The following is a 16,685-nucleotide window of genomic DNA, read 5'->3' on the forward strand; positions in this document are numbered from 1 at the left end:
AAGAATTGAGACATCTTCCATCATTGTGGGAGAAATCTGAATATACATCCTAGCCACGATCTTAAGCAGAAAAACAGTTACTGAGCTCCATAGCTGAATCTCAGTGCAGATGTACATATTAAAGATGGACACCACATAAGGTAACACAGAAGACTGCATTTCCACAGAGAATACTCGTAACTTTTGAGTTTAGTTTTCTAAACTTGGCTATGTCAACATTATGATTTTATGGTGAAATACTGATTTTTTTTTTTTTTAAATGCTGCAGGGATACAATTGGTGTCACGATCGGAATGTGGTTACCATTTTCAGTGCACCGAATTACTGTTACCGTTGTGGGAACCAGGCTGCTATCATGGAATTAGATGACACTTTGAAGTATTCCTTGTAAGTAGCTTTAAATTTTAATTGTATGTAATCACTTTCAGAAGGAAAATTGCAATGTGGATTATTGAAGTTAGAGGTAGAGGAGTTTTGCTTCTGGAATAGCGGAGTGAGGAACATGGCAAACCCTCTCCCCAGTAGGAACAAACACTGGACTGGAAAACGTTACTTTAAATAATTGTTTCAAGTGTTTGGAATTTGTCCTAAATGTATACAGCAAATACAGAAACACTTATTCTGGATCTGCTCACTCTCAGTATAACACCAGAGTCTGTGGAATTTGAGTCACAAGTGTTCCCTCCTGTTTCCAGGTCCCCTGTACAGAAACGACACTGCAGTCATTCTGTCCTGGGTGGGTATGGTCAAGAAGATGGGGCTTCTCCCCTCCCCCAGTCCCCAGTCTCCAGTCCAGGGCTGTGGTCTCTCCCCCTGGGGGGGCAGGTGCCAGCGTATCTCACCTGTCCCCATCCAGGGCTGTGGTCTCTCCCCCTGGGGGGCAGGTGCCAGCGTATCTCACCTGTCCCCATCCAGGGCTGTGGTCTCTCCCCCTGGGGGGCAGGTGCCAGCGTATCTCACCTGTCCCCGTCCAGGGCTGTGGTTTCTCCCCCTGGGGGGGCAGGTGCCAGCGTGTCTCACCTGTCCCCGTTCAGGGTTACAGAAGCTCTGCTCCCAGTGGGTGCAGTCGGTCAGGCTGAGACTCCCTCCCCTCCCTGGCTCCTAGGGTGGAGGCTCTGTTCCAGTCATGTGTGGCAGGCAGGGAATGCTGTATCCCCAGTTCTTGCCTCAGTGCCTACTCTAGAACAGGGGTGGTCACTAAGAAGTGGGCCATCATACCTGCCTGCAACTCTGGAACAGTGGCATAGAAGTTCTGTTCAGAGAGAGATGCAGAACAAAAGGTTCCTTACCTCTGCCTGAGGGGGCTGACCTTACTTAGAACAGAGGGTCGAGAATTGCAAGCCTAAGTATTTTGTTGAAGACAGTGGGTATTATGGTGGAGACCAATGAAGAAGGCTCTCATAGCTCCCATGATACTAGTAGCAACAAGCAAAAGAGGAGAGCAAGGAGAACTTTTAACAGGTAAAACCAGGGAAAGAGATAGTGAAGAAGAGCTTTCCTGAGATCATCACAGTCAACTCTGGGAGACAAGACGGCTGTGCATGTATATTAGGCTGTACCCACACAGGAGCAGTCAGACACATCATGGTCAAAATGTTGAGAGTCTAAAAGAAATAATCTTGAAGGCAGTAAGAGAAAAATGACTTACAAAAGGGAACCTCATTGAATAATCAGCTGACATTTCCTCAGAAAGGCAATGAAACATACTCAAAGTGCTGAAAATAAAAAATCAAGGTCATATCCAGCACAACTTCAGAATGAACGCAAAAGAAGGGCATAGCCAGATAAACAAAAACTGAGGGAATTCAGTGCTGGCAGACCTGCCGTACAAGATATACTAGAGGGAGCACTTCAGGCTGAAAGCAGATGATACCAGACAGTAAGTCAACTGCACACACAAGGTAGTAATAGTAGAAGATGGTAGAATTGCACCTTCTTAAGTGATTTAAAAACCAGTTGCATGACACAATAAGGATATATTTGTAGTATAATTGAACTTAAAAGAAACAATATATAGAAATGCAGTCGTAGATTTGATAGTAACAGCACAGAGGAGGTGGGTGGGAACAAAGCTGTACTAAAGCAAGGAAGTGACACCAGATGGTAATTTGAATTAAAGGAAGAATATGAAGAAAATAAAAATGAGAAGGTTATTTAACAAAAATCTATAAATATACACTCACTCTCCTTCTCTCTCAGCTTCTTTAGGGTCATAAGAGTATATAAAATAGTAATTATATTAAAAAGTATTATATAATAATTTTGGGGGTTTGTAACATATACTGTGTATAACATCAATACCAAAAACGGGGAATGGAAATGGAAAGGAGCTATATGCTATCTAGGAGTAAATACCTCTTAAATCACCAGAATTTATAAATCTGAAGTAGAATTTCATAAGTTGTGTATTCTAAGTTCCAGAGCAACCACTAAAAAAGAAAAATAATTGTAAAGTTATTAAAGGAATTTAAATACTATGTTAGAAAATAATATTTTACTAAAAAGAAAGCAGTTAAAGCAGGAACCAATAAACAAAGAAAGGCATATTTAAAAAAAAAAGAAAATGGCAGGTATAAATCCAGTCATATCAATAACACTGAATGAGTCATCAACACAATGCAATCAAAGGGCAGAAATTATCAAGTTGGTGTTTTTGTTTTTAAATATCTAGCTTTATAATGTCTACAGGAAACATAATTTAGATTCAAAAACACAAATAGGTTAAAAATGGTGAGAAAAGATACATCATGCAAATAGTAACCATAATAGTGCTGGACTGGATATACTAATACCAGACCAAACAGATATCAAAACAAAAACTGTAACTAGAAATAAAGAAGAACACTTCACAATGATAAAGAGTCAGACTATTAGGAAAATATGTCATAAACATATGCACTTAACAGTGGAGCCCTAGAATATATGGAGCAGAAATGAACAGAATTGAAGGAAGAAACGGACAAACAAAAATAGTTGGAGACTTTATTATGCCACTTGCAATAACAGAACTAGACAGAAGATCAGCAAGGAAATAGAAGGCTTGAAAAACACTACAACTTTACCCGACATCTGCAGAACACTCCACTCGGCAACAGCAGGACACAGAGTCTTCTCAATCGCACATGGAACATTCTCCAACACTGACCATGTGCTTGGATATAAACCCCAAGCCTTAGAAAATTTAAGAAGATTGGAGTCATGCAAAGTATATTCTCCAGACACTGTGGGATGAAATCAGAAATCAATAACAAAAGAAAAACTGGAAAATGTATAAATAGGTACAAATTAAGACACTCCTAAATAACCTTTGGGGGGGGGGGGTCAAAGAAGAAATCACCAGGGAAATGAGAAAATACTTTGAGATGAGTGAAAATGAAAACACAGTGTACCAAAACCTGTGGGATACAGTGAAAGCAGTGTTTGCAGGGAAATTTATAGCTGTAAATGCCTGTATTAAAAATCAGATAGAATTAGAAGTTGACAATCTGTAACCCAGAAGAGGGCTCTCACCAGTACTCACCCATGCTGGCACCCTGGTCTCCAACTTCCAGCCTCCATAACCTAACTGTACACCTTAAGGACCTAGAAAAAGAAGAGCAAACTAAACTCAGTGCAAGCATAGGGAAGGAAATAAAATTAGCAGTGGAAATAAAATGAAATAGTAGAAAAATATTAGAGAAAACCAACGGAACCAAAAGTTGTCTCTTTTTGACAAAACTGAAAAGCCTTAACTAGACTGGCCAAGAAAAAAAAAGAGTGAAGACTCACATTACCAAAATCCCGACTTACTTCAGCCTTACTGAAAGAAGAAGAATTATAAGAGAATACAATAACTATATGGCAGCAAATTAGGTAACTTGCGCGGTGCGCGGGCCTCTCACTATCACAGCCTCTCTTGTTGTGGAGCGCGGGCTCCGGGCGCGCAGGCTCAGTAGTTATGGCTCACGGGCCCGGTTGCTCCGCGGCACGTGGGATCTTCCCAGGCCAGGGCTCGAACCCGTGTCACCTGCATTGGCAGGCAGACTCAACCACTGTGCCACCAGGGAAGCCCCCATATAATAATTTATAGGTAAATGGACCTCTTTCCAAACTCTGAAGTCACTCCATAGATGTGTTTTCTGTATTACCTGACATTGTTAAATTAAAAACAATTAAAAAAAAAAAAAAAAATTAGGTAACTTGGATAAACTGGACAAATTCCTAGAAGGACAAAAAGAAAAACTACCAAAACTGACTCAGTTAGAAATAGAAAATCTGAATAAACCTGTAACAAATGAAGAAATTAAATTAATAATTTTAAAACTTCCTACAAAGAAAAGCCCAGGCCCAGTTGGCTTCGCTGGTGAATTGACCAAATGTTTAAAAAGGAATTAACACCAGTCCTTCACAAAGACCTACAAAAAAACAGAAGAGGAGGGATTACTTCCCAACCGATTCTTTAAAGATTATATTACCCTAATACCAAAATCAAAGACATTTTAAGAAAACTACAGATCAATACTCTTTATGTATATAGACGCAAAAATCTGCAACAAAATATTAACCAAATCCAGCAGTATATAAAAAGAATTATACACGGACCAAGTGGGATTTCGCCTAGGAATGCGAATTGGTTCAAAATATGAAAATCAGTTCTTGTAATAAACCATATTAATAAAGGACAAAAACCACATGATCTCATTAAGGCCAGAAAAAGTATTTGTCAGAATCCAGCACCCTTTCACAATAAAAGTACAGTTGACCCTTGAACAACATGGGTTTGAACTGCGTGAGTCCACTTGTATGTGGATTTTTTTTTTAGTACTCTAAACACTACAGCACTACAGGGGCTTTGGAACCACAGGTAGGGAGGAACCGCGTATACGGAGGGCTTGGCTATAAGTTATACTCGGATTTTTAACTGCAGAGGGTCGGGACCCCGACCCCGTGTCGTTCAAGGGTCAGCTGTACTCAACTAGTCAAAGAAGGGAACTTTCTCATCCTGATAAATGTCATCTACAGAAACCCCACAGCTAATTACATCATTCTTAATAGTGAAAGACTGAAGGCTTTTCCTCTAAAATCTAAAACAAGCATGTCTGCTCTCTTTACTTCTATTCAACTGATAGTAATACTACAAACCATTTATGCCAGACATGAACCAGACATCTTGTCTGCCTGAATCTTCACCGTAGCTCTGTGAGATAGTTCTATGAAAGAGAACACCTGCACTGACCTACCCAGGGTCATTCCAGCCATAAACAACACAGAAAAGGTGGGAGACGAGGACTGCTCTTTCTACCTCGGTGTCTTGTTCTTTATTGATTCGTTTGCCTGCAGCGTCAAATCCTTTAACCATTTGCTTTCTTTTTTGCCATTTATAGCCTTCAGTTTGACCCAGCACCTCGTCGTGGAGAGCCTCATGTGACCCGGCGCACCCCAGACTACTTTCTGTAAATTCGTCCTGGGAAAACCTGCCTTTGTATGTGGAAGTATACCTGGCTTTTAAAAATATATATATTTAGAAACAAAACAAAAAAAAGCAACAGTAATCTCTGTGTTTCTGTAACAAATTGGGATCTGTCTTGGCATTAAACCATATCATGGACCAAACTGTGCCATACTAATGATGAGCATTTAGCACAACTTGAGACTGAAATTAGTTCAACACTATGTTCTAGATCAGTCGGTCTTAACAGTTTGCCTGCTGTGTTTGTAGTTAACCATTTTCCTTGGGACTGTTCAAGCAAAAAAGGTAACTAACTCCATCTCCTTTTGCACTTACTTGGAAATTTTAGTTAGAATGTTTAACTGGCATGGATTAATAGGGTTGGATTTTTATTTTTAAGAAAAATTCACAAGCTAACTTCCACTTAATTCATTACCGTGTATTTTATTGAAATGTATAATTAACTGAAAAAAAGATTCTTGGGAGTACGTTGTCATAACATTTAAAGAGATTTCCCTTCCTTTAAACTAAATTACTATTTTATGTTGATCTGCATATTTCTGTATATTTGTCATGACAGTGCTTGCATTCTATTTGGTGTACTGAGCAAATAAACTTTCCATTTTAAACAAAAACATGTTGATTTACTGTGGTACACTTTAAATGAAAGTTTTACTCTTTTGTAACTTCATATGAGATCTCTTGACCTGTAATAAACAGTTGTGTTGAGGTACTTTAAATGTAGTGTTCTTTGTTTAGGACTTATTTTCAGAAGAAAAAAATTTTTAAGAGTACCTGATGACTTTTAGGCCATAAAAGACATTCTTATTTCTAAACATCATTTCATTAGGTAATTTGTATTATTCACATTTTAAACTATGGATGATATGCTAAAAACTGTAGGATATCATATGGCTGGGTAGAATATTTTAAAAACCAAAATGTTATTTTATCTTTACCTTTTGATCTAGAAATGAGAATAAATTAATCTCCAGATAAAGTTTTTAGTACAAGTAGTAGTGCTGTTTAAATGTACAGCATGAATTCCAGATGGTAGAAGGGAACATGCCAAGTCTGCGGGGTGGAGATGGAAGACACAGAGGAAAACTAAAGTCTTTTGTCTTTATATAAGAAAACAAGATGGTAAAAATAGGTATAAACATCTCAAAATTATAATCAACGTAAATGAACTGTATTCTCTAGTTAAAAGACAAAGGGTAAGAGTTGGTGTTTTAGAAAATCCAGCTATATACCTGATTACAAGACACACACCGGGGGCTTCCGTGGTGGCGCAGTGGTTGAGAGTCTGCCTGCCAATGCAGGGGACATGGGTTCAAGCCCTGGTCTGAGAAGATCCCACATGCCGCGGAGCAACTAGGCCCATGAGACACAATTACTGAGCCTGCGCGTCTGGAGCCTGTGCTCCGCAACAAGAGAGGCCGCGACGGTGAGAGGCCCACGCACTGCAATGAAGAGTGGCCCCTGCTCGCTGCAACTAGAGAAAGCCCTCGCACAGAAACGAAGACCCAACACAGCCAAAAAATATATAAATAATTAATTAAAAAAAAAAAGACACACACCGGATGCAAAGTGACTTGGATAGGTTGAAATTAGAAGATGGGATAGACCAAGAAAAGATACTAAACAAAGGAAAACTGGAGTATCTATATAAATATTAAAAAAGACTTTGAAACAAAATTTAAGAGCATAGGATCAATACAAATAGTTATAATTCTAAACCTGAATGCTTATACCAAAATAGCCTCAAATATGTTAAAAACAAAAAGCCTTACAAATGCAGAGAAAGCTTGACAAGTTTTCATTACAGTGGCAGATTTCAACTCTTCTCTGTTATTATAAAGTAAAATACAAAAACTGGAAGGTTTGAACAACACATTTGAATAAGATTGATAAACATATATACATCTCTGTATCCTAACAGAATACACATTCTTGTCAAGTTTATATGGAACGTTTATAATAATTGGCAATTATTAGGCCATAAAGCAAGTCTCAAAAACTTTCAAAACATTGACATTCTCTATGGTGCAATTAACTTAGAGGTTAATAGCAAAAATATTATTTATAGAAATACCTATATATTTTGAAACTTCAAAAATAAGGGTCAAAGAGGAAGTAAAGGAAATTTAAACTTCCATAAAACAGAATTTAGAAAAACTGGTTATGAAAATATATAAAATTACGTGGATAAAATAGAATAGCCAGAACAATTTTGAAGCCACTGCAGTGAGAAGCCCGTGCACTGCAATGAAGAGTAGCCCCTGCTCACCGCAACTAGAGGAAGCCCGCACGCAGCAACAAAGACCCAACGCAGTCAAAAATTAATTAATTAATTAATTAAAATCCCTTAAAAAAAGAAGTGTCGTATAGGATGTAAGGATGGACATACAGATCAATGAACAGAATTGGAAGTCCAGAAATAAATCCTTACATTTATAGTCAAATAATTTTCAGCAAAAATAGCTAGGCAGTTCATTAAGGGAAGGATTGTCTGTTCAACAAATGGTGTTGGAAAATTGTTATATGCAAATGCAAAAGGATGAACTTAGATGCTTACCTCCCATCATACACAAAAATTCACTAAAAATGGATCAAACTTTAACAAGAAAACACAGAACCCCTTTGACAACGTGGGTTAAACAAAGATTTCTTAAATAACACCAAAAGAATGGTACACAAAATTTTTAAGTTGATAAACTGGACCATGAAATAATTCAAAACTTCTGTGCTTCAAAGGACAGAATTAAAAGACATACACTGAAAGAAAATTTTTGCATCACACATCTGATAAAAGACTTGTATCCAGATTTTTAAAGAATTCTTACCACTCAATAAGACAATCAGAACATGGGCAGAAGTTGTGAAAAGACATTTCACCAAAGAAGATATGCAAATAGCTAATAAATACATGAAAAGATCAACATCATTAGTCATTAGGGAAATGTAAACTAAAAGCACAATTGAGATATCACTTCACACCCATCAGAAAGGGTATAATAAATAAGCCTTTCTTATTTATGAACAAATAACAAATATTGGTGAGAATGTGGAAAAGTTGGAGCCCTCACACATTGCTATTGATAAATGTAAAATGGTGCAGCCACTTTGGGAAACTTGACAGCTTCTTAAACGTAAAGTAACTATGACCCAGCAATTCCACTCGTTCATAGCTACCCACGTAGATGGTTAAAATACATGTTCACACAAAGACATGCACGCAAATGTTCACAGCAACATTAATTATAATAGCTGGAAGCTGGAAACATTCTAAATGTCCGTCAACTGTTCAGTGGATAGACAAAAATGTTATACAATAGTAAACCAGCATTAATAAAAAGGAGTGAACTGAAACATAATACAACATGGATGAACTTCAAAACATGCTAATGAAAGAAGCCAGACATGAGAAACTACACATATTCCATTTCTATGAGATGCCCAGAAAAGGCAAATTTATGGAGACAGAAGATTAGTCCTGGGACTTCCCTGGTGGTCCCGTGGTTTAGACTCCACGCTCCCAACGTAGGGGGCCCAGGTCCGATCCCTGGTCAAGGAACTAGATCCCAAATGCCACAACTAAAAGATCCTGCATGCGGCAACTAAAGACCTGGCGCAGCTAGCGAATGAATGAATGAATGAATGAATGTCGTTGCCTGGCCAATGGGAATGGGAATTAACTGTAAATGGGCATGAGGGTTCTTGTTAGAATGATGAAAATGTTCTAAAACTGGTTTATGGTCATGATTGCGCCTTTTGGTAAATTTACCAAAAATCTTTACCCTTGTAATGGGAATATTTCATATGTAAAATATACCTCAATGAAGCTGTTTACAGAAACAAAACTTGTGCAGTGCAACCAAACCAGGCTTTACAGGGAAATTTATATCTAAATGCTTGTATTGTAACAGAGGAAAAGCTGAAAATTAACTGAGGTAAATGTTTACTATTCCATAAAAGTTAACAGGTTAAGAGCAAATATCAAAAGAAAGAAAAGATTCAAAAGAAAATATCAACAGAACCAAAGTTGGTACTTGAAAAGATTAATAAAATGAAGGAAAACATTCAGGGGCACAAACAAAAGCATGAATTTGCAGAATAAAAGAGAAGTGATTTAAAAGTCTAGAGGGTACTATGAATAATATTTGCCAATAAATTTGAAAACTGAGCAAAAAAGAAGTACTGAGCAAATTACTAGGGTATTTTGACCTTATCAAACTGACTCAAGAATAAATGGAGTCTACACAGACATAGAGAACAGACCTGTGGTTGCCAAGGGGTGGGGGGGAGGGGAGGGATGGATGGCGAGTTTGGGACTAGCAGATGCAAACTATTATATATAGAATGGATAAACAACAACGTCCTATTGCATATGCAACATCCTGTAATAAACGATAATGGATAGGGAGGGTGGGAGGGAGGGAGATGCAAGAGGGAAGAGATATGGGAACATATGTATATGTATAACTGATTCACTTTGTTATAAAGCAGAAACTAACACACCATTGTAAAGCAATTATACTTCAATAAAGATGTTTAAAAAAAAAAAAACGATAATGGAAAAGGAAAAAAAAATGGGGTCTAACTACTGTTACTGTTAAAGAAATTGAATCACTCATTTAAATCTCACAAAGAATACACTAGGTACCAGTGGTCATACTAGTGTTATTCACAATAGCCAAAAGGTGGAAACAACCCAGATGTCCATCAGCCGGCAAGTAGATAAAGAAAATATGGTATATACGTACAATGGAATATTATTCAACCATAAAAAGGAAAGATTCTGATATATGCTACAACATGGATGACCCTCAAAGACATGCTAAGTGCAACAAACCAGGCACAAAAAGACAAATATTGTTTAATTCCACTTACATGAGGTACCTAGAATAGGCAAATTCACAGATACAGAAAGTAGAATAGAGATTACCAGGGGCTGGGGAAGGAGGGAAGGGGGAGTTACTATTTAATGTGTAGTATGTTTGGGATGATGAAAAAGTTCTGGAAATCGTTGGTGATGATGGTTGCACACCACTGTGAATGTACTTAATGCCACTGAATTATACACTTTAAAATGGTTAAAATGGTAAATTCTGTATATTTTACCACAATAAAATTTTTTTTTTTCTTTTTAGAATCAGCTTGTTATAGTCACACACATAGGAGAAAAAACAACCAAAAACCTGCTGGGCTTTTGACCAGGATTGTAGTATCTATCACTTTGGGGAGAATAGATGTTTTCACATGGAGTCTTCCACTCCATGGAGATGGCATATACCTCCTTTAAGTCTTCCTTAATTTCTCTCAACATTGTATTATACTATTTGGGGTATTATATTTGGTGTATAAATCTTGCCATCTAACCATATTTCATTTTATTTATTTATTTATTTATATATTTATTTATTTATTTTTGCGGGGTTTTTGTCTCTGGGGTCCTACCAACCTCAACACTTGGAATCCTACACATGTTGGAACCAGGAGAAACCTTAAAAATCATGTAGCTATTGCCTTCCTCCCACCTTTTCCAGAAGGGTTGATTGTGGTCCAATTTTCACGTATTTGCCAACAATTTCAATCTTACGTCTCCAGCCACCATTTCTCCTCTGAACTCCAGACCTAGTTCGCTGCTTCTGCAGCCCCTCACCCTGGATGCCCCCTGGTACCTGAATCTGAATATGTCCAGAACTGGGCTCAGCACCTCCCGACCTGGTCCTCCTCCAGGCTCCCCTGACCTGCATGAAGAACATCACCACCACCCCCTGCTGCCAGGGCCACAGTTTCCGGAGGCCCCTTGCCACCTCTTATGGCATCCCACAGCCAATCAGACATCAAGGTTAGTAGTTTCTTCTGCCTAAATCACAAAATCTCTCCAAGTCCCCTCTGCTTCCTTAAGTTTAAATGTCCCATGGCTCTCAGTGGACCCCTGCAAAAGAATCCTCATTAAGCCCCCCAAATCTGTTCTTTCCTTGTTCCAATCCATGCTCCCTGAAGCCAGAATGACCTTTTAAAAAATGCTACTTTCTCATTTAACTCCTTTGCTGATAGGCTTCCAACAGCTCTACTTTAAAAAAAATTTAGTTATTATTATTATAGTTAACACTTACTGAAAATTTATTACGTCCTAGGACCTGTTCTAAGGACTTTATACATAGTAACTCAGTTCATCCTCACAACTCTAAATATCCCCATTATACAGATGAGGAAACTGAGGCTCAGAGAGGCACCTCTAAGGCTTTTGTATCAGCTCTTGCCCCATCCTTGACTCTTTGATCTGGATGACTGCTATTCAAACTTCAGATGGATACCTTGGGGAGCATTCGAGGACCTCCCTCACTAGGTCAGGCCCTCCTATGACACACATCCCAGTTTGTAATTATATATTGTTTTGGTGGTGGAGGATCACTGGATTGATGTCTGCCACCCCAATCGGCTTTAAATTCTCTGTTTTACTCTTCGCTGTGTCCACAGTATTCGACATGTAACAAACGCTTGCTCAGTATATGTTAAATGGATGGATGAAAAGGGTTTTCAATCAGAGGGGGAATGTGGTCAGATGTGCTTTAGAAGGAGTTCTCTAATGTGAAAGTTCGGAGATGGTGAGACCCAGTCACTGCCAGCCACTGGATTCAGGAGTGAAGAGGGTTGTCTGGAGGAGGGGAGTGGCCGTGGGGATGGAGAGCAGACAGTGAACCTGGGGAGGGTTTAGGAGGAAGACAGGGCAGGCCCTGATAATTAACTGGATGGAGGTGAGGATGAGGGAGGGGTCAAGAGTGACTCCCACGTTTCTGGCTTAGACACCTGGTACCTTGACTCCAGGTGGGGAGCACCTGGGAGGAACGAGGCAGGCGGGGTTGGCAGAGCAGGTGGTCCCTAGACCAAGTCAACAGAAACATGGAAAAGTTCTCAAAATCTTTGTGCCCAAACTCCTGTGTGCCCAAACTCTATCTAGCTCAGTCCTGTGTACTTGTCCAGTCTCACCCCGGACTCAGGGCACGTAGCCCACGGCTCCTCCCCCAAGCCCCACTCTTTCTCCTCGCAGGGGGCTTTTAAGACTCAGCTTCAAGAATATCTCCTCTGGGATCCCTCCCCAGTCCCTCCACCCCTTCCTGAGATTAACATGTTCTCTGCTGTTTCCGGGATTCACTGTATCAGAAATGTTTCTCTGCCTATCTCTCCTATTTGATTTTAAAATGCTGTTGTAAAACATGATACCATTCTATTTTAATTTCTAATTGTTTACTGATGATAAATAAAAATAAGTGATTTTTAAAGTATCGTGCTTGTATCCAGTAGCCATATTAAAGACACTTAATTCTTATACTTAGAATTTTTTTAAATTACAAAATCATGTTGTCTGTGAATACAAAGCTCTTTTCTTCCTTCCTAATCTTTGTGACTTTTCTTACATGTTTCATCATTGTATTAGCTAAGACAACCAATATTTCATATTAGCTGTAGTTTTTCTTTGGAGGTGTTTATCCATTACCACTGTTTTTTTTAAGGCAACATACAGTTGAGTGCTATTCTTTAAATCCAATTTAGGGACTTCCCTGGTGGTCCAGTGGGTAAGACTCCACGTTCCCAATGCAGGGGGCCCGGGTTCAATCCCTGGTCAGGGAACTAGATTCCACATGCATGCCGCAACTAAGAGTTCACATGCCTCAACTAAAGATCCCGCATGCCTCAACTAAGACCCGGGGCAGCCTAAATAAATAAATAAATAAATATTTTTAAAAATAAATCCAATTTAACACTCTGTCTTTACCTGGGGGTACTTAGACTATTTACAATTAATGTGATTATCAGTACGGTTAGGTTTAAGTCTATCATCTTGCTCTTCGTTTTCTATTTGTCCCATACGTTCTTTTTTTCTTAATTCTTCTAGATTAAATATTTTGTATTCCATTTATCTTTTTAGTGGCTTATTAGCTTACCGTTTTGTTACTCTAAGTGGTAGCTTTAGGATTTGTGGTATACCTTTAACGTAATACAGTCTATCTTCAAGTAATATTATACCATGCCACATACCGTATAAGAACCTTATAATATTTCTGTTTATCCCTGCCCCAACTTTGTGCTATTGTCATACTTGTTGCTTTTGCACATATTAAAAATCACAGGGACTTTCCCTGGCGGTCCAGTGGTTAAGACTCCACGCTTCCAATGCAGGGGGCACAGGTTTGATCCCTGGTCGGGGAACTAAGACCTCACATGTGGTGCAGTGCTGCGTGGTGCTGGGGGTGGGGAATGGTGGGAAGAGAGACAAGAAACATTTTTTTAATGAGAAAGAAAAATCACATAGAACATTACTGCTTTTGTTTAAACAGTAGATTATTATTTAAAGGGATATAAATAATAAAAATCTTTAAGACTTTTATGTATTTAGTCATTTAAATATAGACTATTTCCAGGGCTCCTCATGCCTTTGTTTAGATTCATATTTCACTCTGGTATAATTATTCTTCTGCCTTAAAGACTTACTTGTAGTGCAAGTCTGCTGGTGATGAATTCCTTCAGCTTTTGTATGTCTTAAAAAATATTTCTCCTGCCTGATAGCCTTTTTGGATGTCCAATACTGCACCTGGCAACTGAAATCTGATTTTTTTTCTTCTTTTTGTTCTGCCAAAAAAAAAAAACTTCATGATTTTTTTTTTTGGCCACGCCACACAGCTTGTGGGCTCTTAGCTCCCCATCCAGGGATTGAACCCGGGCCCACGGCAGTGAGAGCGCCGAGTGCTAACCACTGGACCGCCAGGGCATTCCCTCATGATTCATTTTCTGAAAGATACCTTCACTAGGTACAGAATTCAGCATCACTCACAGTGTCAGAGCCTCAGGCCTATGGAGGCCTCACATCCCACTAACGGTGGGCTGGGTGCCAGGCTTCCTTGTGTCCCCGTGCCCCCCTCGGCTTTCCATGGCCCCCACATACCTGTATCAGACAGCGGGTCCTCCTCCAGGCTCTGACCCCGTCCCCGGTGTAGACAGCTGTTGCTCGTGGCTGGTGCTAAACTCGTGGTAGGAGCAGGTGAGACGCTGTTTGTCCCAGTTCGGCCTCAAATCTCAGGCAGGCTCTTTGTACTTTGGCTTCAGGGGTGAGGATTTCTTGGCACTCCCGTCCCTCCTACCTGTGGCCTCCAAACCCGGGCTGGCAACTGCGGTGGGTCTGGGGTGGTGGTTCTTTGCACCACCCGCAGCAGGCCAGCCATCATCTGGTACCTGTGTCTGCCCCTCCCCCAGCAGCAGGGACTTTTTGCTTCCACCCCTCCCCCAGCAGCAACAAGTCTTCGCCTGCGTCCTGGAAGAGGAGGGTGGGTTTTGCTTTTACTGTTTCTCTAGAAACAGTAAATCTCTGCCAGTGTCCTGTGGCCATAGTACCTGGCGTACCACCCCCAGCACCTTAAGACTTGGGCTCTGCAGGGGAGAAGGAGCCCGGGAAGCTAGTGGGGCTTTGAGCTTGCTCCTGCACAGACACCAATCACCTCCTCGTTTGTACGGAGGCCGGCAGTGCTCTCTCTCCTTCTCGCGGACACCTGGTGAAGGCGAACAGCTTTCAGGTGAGTGGGAACCGCCTTTGCGTCTGAGCACTGGCTTTGAGGTACACGACCTGCGCGCTCACAAACAGCCCACGCTTAGAAGGTCCTTGCGTCTGGTTTCACGCTCTGCTGTCACCATCCTGAATTCTTCATTTCTGAGCAAGGGTTCTCGTATTTTCATTTTGCACTAAGACCCACAAATTAAGTAGCCAGTCCTGTTCCAAAGTGATACAACAGCCCACGCTCGGCTTTTACAAATGTTAAAATCTTAGCTAAATTTTTCTTACCTGCTTATATAGCAGCTACCTTTTCTCCCATTGATGTGAGACAGGAGAGAGTCTGTGTGCCCCGTCTCTCCTCTCAGTGGGTTTTCCCTCTTTGGAATTCAGTTTCTGTGTCTACGTCGCAGCCTCAGTCACCTGAGGGCTCAAAAATGTTACGCTTTTGTCTGTCATCCAGCCGTTTCTTGTCAGGGTGGGAGAAACATTTTTTGCAGCTTTCTAAGTGGATTTCTTCAGATCCTAAGTGGAAGTCCAAAACTGCTGTATGGTTTAGAACTTGCTATTTTCAGGATCTCAATTTCAGCTAGCAGAGCGATGAACTCATTAAGGCTAGTCTCTTCCCCTACACCCCACTCCCCGCCCCTTTAAAGAGGAATGTCACATTTCTTTTAAAATTTCCTTCAAAAAAAGATGGCTTTATGCTTTTTACTTTCTTTTCTCCCCACTACAAAATACACCTTAGTGTCACTGTCAATAGTAGAACAGCCTGAAATGACATTTATAGGTTGTTTCGATAACAGGCATCCATTGTATCATTAAACCCAATTACTCAATTGATCTCCCACATGACAGTGAGGGAGAAAGTTACGAAGTGAGGCAGGAACAGAGAGGAAGAGTAATAAAAGTAGGGGAAATTCTCTAAATAAGGGTATGTGGCTTGTGTGCTAGAGATAAACAGGTTATAGAGTGCACTCCTGATCATGTTGACTGCACACTATTTTTAAATACCCGTGCCAACTACAAATCGGCACTCGCCATCCACCTCGACAAGGATGAAATCAGGAGCTGCTGCAGCGGCTGACCTTCAACACCCCCTGAAAGGAGTTCAGGGTGGAGAGGAGGAATGAGGCCCTCTGCGCTCTGGGAAAAACTGGCAGAACAGGTCTTCAGAGTTCGATATTTTTAGGAGACGAGTTTATGAGCCCAATTCTTGCATCTCCTCGTATCTAGAAAAGCACTGAAATCCCTCATGGTGACGTCTGCTCCTCGTGACAAGCTTCTGCCAAAACGCGTGCTTCACTGTGCGCACCCCGTCACTAAAGGCACGTACAACACCGACCTCCGCCCGCCCCTCTGCCATTACAGTTTCTCAGAGCTCCCTGAAATGCTGTCTCTCCCTCCTGGGCGACAGTCCGCATTTTGCCCCCAATAAAACTTAACTCACAACTCTCAAACGTTGTGCTTTTTTTTTTTTTCAGTCGACACTCGGAATATTCTTTAGTATACTTAAGATGTAGGTCTTCTAAATTTTTCAGTATTACTCCTTCACTGAAGGATATTATTAAAAACAATAATAAACAGGCTAAGCTGAAATAGGATTCAAGTTACTTTTCCCTGGGGCTATTCTTTTAAAAAATCTAAAGCTATTTTAAGTCACACCTCTCTCATATATCACTTGACAAATTACAAGTCTGTCCC

The 16,685-nt window shown here is 40.2% G+C and overlaps 1 protein-coding gene and 1 long non-coding RNA gene across 4 annotated transcripts in view; one reads left to right on the forward strand and one right to left on the reverse strand.

The window, feature by feature from the left end:
• Positions 1–6,161, forward strand: part of PPP2CB (protein phosphatase 2 catalytic subunit beta) — a 32,988-nt gene extending 26,827 nt beyond the window's left edge. For all 3 annotated transcript variants that reach the window (XM_082375048.1, XM_082375050.1, XM_082375049.1), the window contains 2 exons: positions 269–387; positions 5,364–6,161. In XM_082375048.1, coding sequence (XP_082231174.1) covers positions 269–387; positions 5,364–5,436 — 192 coding nt within the window. In that variant the 3' untranslated portion in view covers positions 5,437–6,161. The remainder of the gene's footprint in view (positions 1–268; positions 388–5,363) is intronic.
• On the reverse strand, positions 396–15,263 carry LOC309619674. Its single transcript, XR_014239145.1, has 3 exons — positions 14,378–15,263; positions 13,931–14,068; positions 396–3,582 (listed from the first exon to the last, which is right to left on the reverse strand). It is a non-coding gene; the product is annotated as an uncharacterized lncRNA (long non-coding RNA).
• Between the last annotated feature and the right edge of the window lie 1,422 nt (positions 15,264–16,685).

This window comes from Balaenoptera borealis, assembly GCF_965194805.1.
Source record: "Balaenoptera borealis genome assembly, chromosome: 21".
Taxonomy (NCBI): Eukaryota; Metazoa; Chordata; class Mammalia; order Artiodactyla; family Balaenopteridae; genus Balaenoptera; species Balaenoptera borealis.